At 44.0% G+C, this 10,586-nt stretch overlaps 1 protein-coding gene across 5 annotated transcripts in view; it reads left to right on the forward strand.

The window, feature by feature from the left end:
* LOC126542966 (putative polypeptide N-acetylgalactosaminyltransferase 9) overlaps positions 1-10,586 on the forward strand; it is a 271,398-nt gene that overhangs the window by 255,698 nt on the left and 5,114 nt on the right. For all 5 annotated transcript variants that reach the window (XM_055077516.2, XM_055077515.2, XM_050190093.3 and 2 more), the window contains 3 exons: positions 1,429-1,557; positions 3,602-3,712; positions 4,974-5,102. In XM_055077516.2, the coding sequence (XP_054933491.1) occupies positions 1,429-1,557; positions 3,602-3,712; positions 4,974-5,102 (369 nt within the window). The remainder of the gene's footprint in view (positions 1-1,428; positions 1,558-3,601; positions 3,713-4,973; positions 5,103-10,586) is intronic.

The raw sequence follows: 10,586 nt of genomic DNA on the forward strand, positions 1-10,586 counted from the left end.
CTCAACAAAAACAAAAGTATGAGAGTGTAGCCTGTTACGTTACGTAGAGGCAGCGTGAGGTGCCTAGTTTTCAATGCTACCACCATGGTTCCACATTTCAGAGACAGGCGTGCACAGAGTGGTCCGGTATCTATGCCTGAATACTCCGCGTTTGTATTTTGATGGTATGAAATGTGCGCTTCATACTTTCTTGATATGGAGCGAAAATACAACTGTGCTTCTAGGTTTACTAGAATGTCCAGCAGGGCGATATTGAGCCACTATGTGCTCATGTTGGCAAAAACTGCCTCATCATTATGGCAACTCTCAACGAGCAGCTGTATCTCAATGCATACAGCTTTTGTTTAGAAGGAGCTTGACATGCCAAATGATACTGCATGACATCAACCCACTGCTAATACAGTTTTACCGATTTACTTGCACAGCCGGATGTGCCTACTCACTGATATATATATATATATATATATATATATATATATATATATATATATATCTCCAGAAAGAGATCTTTTACAATGTGTACATGCTCCGAAATATAACAAAGGTGATACATAGTAGGTGACAATATGTACCGCTGAATTCCTTAGTCTTACTTTAAAAAATATGTACAGTGGCATTCTTTAATGGATCATGCTCTCTAGCATTATGGTTGAAAATGATGCAACAAGAAATAATGTTCAGTATAAATTAAATCATTTACACGAAAAGAAACATGCAAGGTCAGGTTTTTTCTTCTTCAAGGATTTGAAACCATGGAATTGCATTTCATTTGAACAGCTTCATAAGTGGAAAAACCTTCCTTGACAGAGACTTTCAGGCAACTTTTATGCTCCCTTATTGCATCATGTTTTGTTTGCAGTTGCTGCAGTTTTTCTTGTTGTCGCCCATTTCTCATTTTGACCTACATTCTATCCTCTATGCCTCCTCCAGCACATGCCCAGTTTGAGCATTGCTTCACGTGCCTTATCAAATAGCAGAGCACTTTCGGAACATGCTTCTGTAACCAAGTTTTGTTGCTCGTTCCAGTCAGGAGAAAATGAGGCAGATGCACTTATTTTCAAACTTCCTCCACTTCTCCACAATGAGCCACTACTGCTTCTCCCACCACAACGCCAAAAACATGACCACAACTTCTTCAATGCTTTTTTCTTCCTGTTTGTCCATTTTTCTTCAGCATGTACAGAGGATTGTTCGGAAAAATAAAGAACTGCAGTTGGAAGGACTGTCCTCTACTTCATTGTCTTCTCGTAATCATCATCTGTGAGGTGAAGGGAACATACCAATTAAATATCTGCTGCTCTGTTCCCAAATGCTAACGCGCTATTTGTTCCGTGCCGAGAAGCATTTTTATGCTAGTATTGGCAGTCATGGTTGCAGACACAGTTGCAATCATGCCAGCAGCATCGCCAACCTTCCTTCATTTTGCAGGGTGACTTTGGTGACGTAAGTGCCAGGAAGCAGCTTAGGGACAACCTCAAGTGCCGCTCATTTGACTGGTATGTGCGCACCATCTACCCGGAGCTCTTTGTACCTGGAGATGCAGTTGCCTCTGGAGAGGTAAGTACCAGCACAACTGCCTATTTGCTTCTTTCAAGATATATAAGAATTTTAATCAGCGCTGTTAAACATTTCCTGTAGGAATGATTCATTCTGCAACTTGATCCTCTCTGAGCCATGAGTCTGCAACAAAGCTGTGTCTTTCAGCACACATCTGGCTTTTGTTCTGTTGTTGTATTAGGCATAAAAATGACAGGAATCTAAAGGTTTTGTGGCTGCTATTGGCATCATTCTGGAAATTCGTTCACACCTTGCAAACTCATCGGCTACAGTTTGTAAATTCCAATGTGTGCCGTAAAATAATTAATTCAGATGGTAATTAGTGGTTTTTTGTTAATTAGTTTAATAAGTGTTTCCATTTCTCATGCAAGTAATGTCTGCCTCTCTAAATAATCTAGCTCAAGGACTGGAATTGTGTTATCTGCAACAGGCTATATTTAAAAATTCCGGAACCCTTAGAAACTATCACCCCATGTAGTTTTTGTTAGCTTCAGGTGTCTGAACAGGCAGTTCTTATAAATGCAAGTAGAACTTATTCAGTTAAGGTTGGAGCGTGAAGATTTCTAATTTTCACGTGCATTTGAATGTATAAGGTAACGTTTGTGCATATGACAGCTGTGTAGTATGCTATTGTGGGAACTTCATTGGCACTCCTTTTATCAGGCGACACTCTTAACTGCTGCTTAGGAGTTTACTTGCCATAGCTACACTATTATGCTGGCCTACAGTGATGCTGGAGAGCTAGCTTACCATTGTGCATGTTTTATTTGCGAAAGCAGTGCTTGCGTGAATATTTGTATGTGATGTACCCACTGGCCTCGCATGAAAATAAACCATTCATATTTAAAACAGCGCCAAAAAACACGGACAAGGGAGGACACAGGACAGTACTCGTCCTGTGTCCTCCCTTGTCCGTGTTTTTTGGCACTGTTTTAAATATGAATGATCCGTACCAACTAGCTCGCACCCAAACTCTTATGAAAATAAACCTTGTGGCAGGTGTTGTTTTTCTGGGCACTTGGACATTTTAATCTAGAGAGAAATGCCAAGTTAAACTGGATTGGTGAACTTTGCTTCTTGAATACCAGAAACATATTGGTTCCACCTCAATCATAATCTTGGTAATCCACAAAAGCTGCAAAAATGAAAGATTGGCTATAAGGTCACTTCGCTTGTAAATCTCACACTAATTAGTTGTGTTGTCAGGATGTTCAAACTGTCTAAACTCATTCAATGAACAAGGATTGAATTGCATTGCAAAGAATACCAAAGACTCAATGTAGTGAATTTTGATAACTTTTTTGAACAAAAATGACTAAAATGAACTCGGCTAGCTCACACTGACATATTGGTGCTGTGGTTTGTATTGTAATGAACATTTAAAGGAGTTCAGATACAACTATTTATTGTGGGCTAACTTGTGCCCAGGGAGTAAATAAAAAGATGACTGCTGCATTCCAAACAGGAGATAGGTATGCCTTCTTCTCTTTTTTCTTTTGAGCTGCACTCCACCTCTTCTTCTAGTATTCCCCAACTATGCTGACATACGATGCAAGTGTGTGCGGCGAATGCACATGCTGTTTAAAAATGGTTTCTGCCTTGTATCATCATCTGCCTTGTAATTTCATCAGGAAGAGCTTTTCCTTTCTTCACCATTTTTCTGCCAAGCAACTGAAAGTATACAGTCTTGAAAGGATGCTCCACCTTGAAAACTATGTTTCCGTTGCTCTTAAATGTCTCTTTAATATGACTCTGGCATACAGCATAGCACTGCTGTGGATGGAACATTGTGGGATTGTATTTTACTGCTTAAGATGTAGCACGCAGATGAACCATTTCTCTATAGAAATGGTTCATTTTGAAAAATGTTCATCCATTCTGCTGTACATTTTACTGATCTTGTGCATACAACAGCCTTGCCCTAGCTTCGGATCACTCCTATTTGAATTTGAGTGATTGAAAATGGGAGGGCGATAGCTTGTTGTACCCATTGGTGCATGCTACTGTGGCAGCCTTCTGACCCAACCTGTCCTTCTCTTTTCAGGTTCGCAACAAAGGACAGGGTGGCAGCAGCTGCCTGGACAGTCCTTCGGGTCGGGATAACATGCACAAGCCTGTCGGCATGTACCCATGCCATGGACAGGGAGGCAACCAGGTGGGTATCATTATACATCATACCTTATCTGCTATATCAGGTATTGAGGCCGGTACAGTGCAAATATTTCTTTCCCAACCCTGTTTCTTTCTATTTGTATTTATTTTCTCTTAGTTTCAGCCGATCACAGTGATAACTTGGGTGGAGTGGCACTCTGACCTCGGACAAAGCATGAACAGAAATAGCATTAGAATAGAATTGCTACACCATCTTGGTCACAGACACTGATATATGTCTTACCAAATATACTAGGTGCACAAGGTATTTGAGGACTAATGACAACTTCATCAATAGCAACAATATTTTAGAACAGAATCAAAATATTTGTTCAAAAATCTTTACACCTATTTTACTACTGTTTTCTACGACTGCTAAATAACACCCTCTTCATCCTCAATTATTGACTGAATTCTAATTTAATAATGGCTGTATGCTAGGATCAGACAGTACATGTTGATGTTGGCTAGCCATTTCACAATAACAGCCTTTAGCGAGTCTTTATCCTGACATGGCTACTTGTTAGTCTCCCTCTCTTTTTCTCTGATACTACCCGTATACATAGCAGCATAGCAGGGAACCAGGGCGATACGTTGAGGGTGACATGCCTGCAGAAGTTCACAGCCAGCCACTCGTGACTTGCGCAGGCCTTGAGGGAGTGAGTAAATTCATTACCTAGGATCAGTGCTTAATGAAGTCATGCATGAAAAGCCTAACTGCGGAATCTGCCACTTGATGCTGCTCCGCAGTGGCCGCAATGACATTTCAAGATTCTTACTCGCCATGGCCTCTATCTGCTGGAGAAACTCAACTGCCTGAATGATGCCTGATCACTGGCAGCGCTTATTTCTTTTTCACAGGTGATAATTGGCCATGAACTTTTGTCTCATCCTGAAAAGAAAGGATTTCGTGACATTCAAGAAAGTGGCGATCTCAAAGTCGCTTTGTTCTGCATGTAAGGGGACTAGGACAGCCTGTCATCTCCTGTGTCAGACCGGAACCTGATACCCTCAAATAAATGTGCTGTATGGTTGACAGAGGCATTGGCAAAGACAAAGTTTAGCAGCTAGAGAAATAGAATGAGACTGTTGCTCTACATAGTGATTCGAAACCATGTTTCTGAAACACCTTGCATATCTGGTATCGATACAGGCTTAGGTGCCAACTATGAGGAGCTCCAAAGCACGAGCCCCCTCTGAAGTTTTACGGGAGGGGATCCAGCCCTCCTGACTAGCTTTCTTTTTTTTTTTCTGTTTCATTGCAGTACTGGATGCTCAGCAAGGAGGGTGAGATCCGGAGAGATGAGGCATGCCTTGACTATGCTGGGTCTGATGTTATCCTCTACCCATGCCATGGATCCAAGGGTAACCAGCTCTGGATCTATGATGATGCGGTATGTTTTTTGATCCTGTGCTTCTCAGTGTATTCACTCTTCTTTTGCTCTTTCTTTTCCTTTTGCACGAGCTGTGCTTTAGAATTAAAACTTTCCCCTTAATGTTTGATTATATCAGCAGCTACCACTGGCAAACAACCATATTTTTTCCTGGGGATGAACAGAGTAACTACAAGATAGCATAGCAAGAGTCTAGCCATCATCATTGCTTTTAAGTCCAATACCAAGAGGATATTTCAGGGGCAGATGCATTAAATTTTGCTAATATATATATATATATTGATTGTTCCTGGCATTTTTTATTGTACTTCCAGCATTTAGCATAGGCATAAAAATAAATTCAATCTGTTGCAGGTTCTCTCTGGTACCATTTGGGCCTTCTCTCGAGAAAACCGACTATTTTGGTTTAGACACACAGTGATGTGGCATAAAAAGAGATATTCCACCTGGAATCCTATCAATGACTGTGCCTTTTCAAGTTGAGCATTCGAACCGCCATATGATAGATGGCCTCTTTTGCTATCTTTATTGCAATATGCCTCTTTGGCACGTGAAGGGATGATACAGTAGAACCTTGTTGATACGATCCCATTATGTACGATTTCCCGGCACCAACGTCCGCAATCGAAAGTGAAAAAAAATTACCCAATAAGGTTACGCTTCTTTTTTACCAGTTAATACGTTTCTGGAAAACACAATCTTTCGGAACCAACGTTCAGTACATTGCCAAACTGTGATTCTGTGATACGTTTTACGGCCACTAAATATCATGTAAACAAAAAAAGGCACGAGGCATGCGAGATAGAGAACAGCAGCTGCCCGCCACGAGAGCTTCCTCCCAATACTCGCTCGCCCGTGGCACATAAAAACAGCGGTGCGCATTCGGCTAGTTTCCTATTCCATTACCAGCAAAATTCCTCCTTGGTTGTCGCCTTCACAGCTATCGCCACCAACCAGATTGCAAAGGTCACGGCATCAAATCCCGATCACAGCGGCCGCATCTCGATGGGAACGAAATGCAAACACACCCGTATACTGTGCACTGGGTGCCCGTTAAAGAACCCCAGGTGGTCAAAATTAATCCGGAGTTCCCCACTACGATGTGCTCATAATCAGATTGTGGTTCTGGCATGTAAAACTCAGAATTAAAAAAAAAGGGAACTATTGCAATGAGCATTTTCACCTATCCATTTCACAGCACATGTGGTGTAGTGCCGTTAGAAGCATGCTGCACGTTTTTAAAAGGCGATAACACAAATGTGCTGCTGTTCCCTGCTGCAGGTAGCGCAAAGGCAGGCATCATGTTTTGTTCTGACGGCATTGTAGGTATCTCTTGTCTCTTCCGGCGTCGCCCACCAGCTCGATTTCGCTTCAATTTTCCATCCCTGTCTTAAAGACTACACAATAGAAAAACAATAATGTGCGTCTTGGGTCCCAAAAGCTCGGTACGCGTCAGCATCTCGTGCCGTAGTGATTCACATGAAGTGGGCATGTCAAAACTTCCGCCAAAATTTCCCACTCAAAGAAGCTGCTGACCCAGGCCAGCAGCGTAAAACTTAGGCGTGCTGAAGCCGCAAGAACGACAATGCGCATCTTGAGCTGCTTGGGCCCCACTAGCTCGGCATGCGTCGGCATCTTGTGTAACGATTTCCGCAACGCTTTGCTTCATGTAGATGTCAACTACAGTTGAGTCTGCCAAATTGTTTCACGACTTGGGATCACACGTTTACCCGGTCGGTATGTTTCTTTTTCCCCCCTTTTTTTCAGAACCTATGAATTGTATGTGCTTTCTGCAAACTTGGCAGGATTGTATTACAAAGGTTAAAAAACAAAGCACCAAAAGTTAATGCAAGCGTGGTAAAGGCCACATTTTGGAGGGCCCACTAACCATACATCTTACATATCCTGTTTGCAAATACATGCAGTTGAACCTCGATATATCGAACACCGCGGTGAACTCGGAGTAGTTCGATATATAAATCACGAATTCGATATATAAAATCACGTAAAGAATGCCTCAGAAATTTCTGCACATCAATCAATGAACCAAGGGCACGATCGGGTATCGTGCACGATCGGGTAGCCGCGCGAAGTCGGGGCAGTCTAGGACAATCGCGCGCTCCGAACAACGATCCCCGATTGCGCTCCAATCGTGGCGCAGTAAATACTCACTTGAAGCTTCACACAAAGTATTTATTCATTTGGCTAAAAGTACTGCAGCAGTGTATCCTGCTTCTTATTGGCAGCCGCGTGCTTAAAGGGGCCCTGAACCACTTTTTATTGAAGTGGAGAAAGACATTTCAAGTGAAGATACGCTCTTTCAGAACCACTTCGCCGCAACAGTCCTTCAATGCGTTCAGCAAAAGCGGAGTTATCGGCAGTCAAACACGGCCTCAGCTGTGCTCCCCTTCCTCCTCTAATGCCTTGCACTGCAAAGGCTACAGCGGAGATGTCACCGTGGCGCGCAGTTCAAATTTCCGATTTGATGCCTATGTCGCGCTAAACGTAAGCCAAACGCGGCTGTCCTCAGAGAGCCTCAGTGCGCTTAGCCATAGAGTTTCCTACAAAAATTACTAGAGGGAACTCTGGCGCTGCAGTCGTTGTCCTACCATGGGAATGATGGGAAGTACGTGGATTTGTCTGATCTTCGTGCTTGTGGATTCAGACGTTCTTGTAGCTTTGTATATTACGCTATGTAAATCTTATTGTCGTATATTTCAGCGCAATCTATATTCTTCAAAGTGCAGAAGACGCCGGGAACGCGTACAATTGCTATTAATTGCAACGATTGAGCTTGCCCAGATGGCCAAATCGAAACGCGCCAAGCGTCTCAAGGCACTGGCATGCCCGCAATAAATTCATAAGGGCGTTTCATTCGCTTGTCGATACATGCGTCCGTGGCTTAATTGTTTCAATATCAGGCTTCTGTGCTAGAGTTCCTGTGTTCGAATCCTGCCGTCGGGCAATTTTAATGATGTTTATTTAATTATTTGTTGCGCAATATACTGTTGAAAATGACGCGTTTACAAAGTCACAAAGCCGTTTGAAGCCAAAAGGACGAAGTTTAGGCAAATCCATGTACTTCCCATAATTCCCATGCTGGGACAACCGCTCCCATTGCAGCTCCCATAGACACTAGCGCCAGAGTTCCCTCTAGTAATTTTTGTAGGAAACTCTATGCGCTTAGCCACTGGACTCGTGGCGGCACCTCGCGGCAGCCGCGGTGTAGCCGAGCGCAGCGACCAGTAGCAGCCGCATACTGGAGTGTGCTTTATGACGAAATAAAGCACACAGAAAAGAGTGAGGAGCATGGGGTTTTTGAAACGAGAGCGTTTGAGACAAAGGTGACTTCGCGCTCCCCTTGCGAGCTCCACGGACCGCGTACGACAGCAGAACTTGGCTGAGATGTTCACAACAGCTTATGCTACCCGCGGATTACGTTATTTCACCAAGCCCAAGGGGTGGTTCAGGGCCCCTTTAATAAACACGGAGTCTTCAACATAATATAAACCATCCACAAGCGATAGGCCAGTGCCCTCTATTGCGGCACAGTAGCGGCGTAGAAGGGCCAAAGCAGCTACAGCCTCAGTTGAAGTCGGGAGCGGTGCAACATCAGCGCTCGCGGGATCAACCTCGGCAACGTCTTCATTTGGCCACAACTACCGCTGCGATCTCCGTGTCCCTCAATCGAATGAAGCATTTCGAAACACTGTCCATAACAAAGTATTAAGTGGCATCTGCCAAGGCATCTATGAGGGAGCCCAGTGAGCGTGCATCGTCACGCATCGTTGTGGATGCAAACCGCCAGTTCTTGCGAGACGCAGAACGCGGCACCGAGCGCAACATCGAGCAGTCAGTGCGGTAAATGCAATGCGTCGTTGACGTTGTCGAACTAGCCAAGCCGCCGCGTGTGTAAGTCGCTACGTTCTAATGCGGCCCTCGGCGTCGGGAACGCGCATCGCGGCACTGCTATCTTCGAGGGTACTGCGGGAAAGCTCACCGCCTGTCAACAGAGTGCATGTGGTCTGGGATGGCGGAGTTCGATATATCCATTTTACGTCCGACTCCGTTCAAAATTGAAAATTAGAAATGCATGCGATTTTCCAGGTGATATAGAAAGTCTCCGACATACGCAATAATTCGATATATCGAGGTTTGACTGTATATAGATGATGCTGTGATTAGCATGTCTGTTGCTGCACGCAAGCTACATGCACACTTAGTTTTTACAGCGAAGTTGTATATGGCTAGCTGATTCGTCCGTCCGTCTGTCGGTCACCTGTATGCTGAAAACTCCTCTGGCGCAACCCCATGTGCATGTGTGAAAAAAAGAGAGAGAGAAAGAAAGAGCCGCGTGATTAGCCAACACCACCTAGGCAGCACAAGGCCTGTTTACTCCAATCCATAACGTCACGCTACCTGGCCCGAAATTTCCATTGAAAAGGCTGGCGTGATGAAAGCTGCGATGTCAAAATCGCTGTTGCCTACTTGGGAGCATCCCCATTAGATTCTATGGCAGTCAAGTCAGTGAGATGTTCACAACAGCGTATGCTACCCGCGGATTACGTTATTTCACCAAGCCCAAGGGGTGGTTCAGGGCCCCTTTAAACACGGAGTCTTCAACATAACGTGACATCATGGATCAGAGTGAAAAGGCCTTGTGCTATCTAGGTGGTGTTGGATTAGCTACTCCAGTAGTGACGTCGTTGCTCTCCGTCGCAACTGATTGCGCGCGCAGCAGTTTCTTTCCGGCTCTGAAATGGGTAGGCCACGCATCATACGTACTCTTGAGAAGCAGGCAGATTTCGATCAGCAATGCCGCGAGCAGAACCGGGAACGAGCTCATGTATGCCGTGCCAATGCTGCAGCCCAGGCATAAGAGCAGTCTCGTGCAGCCGAGTGCAAGCAGCAACTGTGTACCCAGTATCCGGCAGCCTACCAAGCTGTCGTATAATGAACCGTCAAGATTAACTCAGTGAGAAACACCAGGGCCGCACGTTTAGCTTTGCTGGTTAACTATCTGTACAGAGTGCTTGGGCGGTGATTCTTTTATTTATTCATTTGTTTGAATTGCCACACAGCATAATCTCAGAATGAATTAAATATAAGCATGTAGACTTGTTTCGTGCACATACTGGAAAAGCGACTTATAGGATATACAATGTGTTGTGAGGACCCATAATTGTTCACGGTACCTAATTGAGTTAAAGGATCAAAATTGAGTTCAAGGATCAAAGATTTGTAATTGGAGTCTGGTGTGCATCTCCCATTTGTTCTTTTTTAGTTGTACAGCAATTTAGTAAAAACAAAAAGAGCCATATTTTCTAATAGCTCCTTTTACGAGTCATTATTCTTTATCTCTTCACTGCCTCGTACACGTCAACACTTACCAGTTTTTATCAGTATTGTCATCTCAGCGCAATCATACACATCCCTACACATGCTGCTGCACATTGTATTTGTGGGATCAGTCACTGCGGAAGG

The sequence above is a fragment of the Dermacentor andersoni genome, chromosome 2 (assembly GCF_023375885.2).
Source record: "Dermacentor andersoni chromosome 2, qqDerAnde1_hic_scaffold, whole genome shotgun sequence".
In the NCBI taxonomy this organism is placed as follows: Eukaryota; Metazoa; Arthropoda; class Arachnida; order Ixodida; family Ixodidae; genus Dermacentor; species Dermacentor andersoni.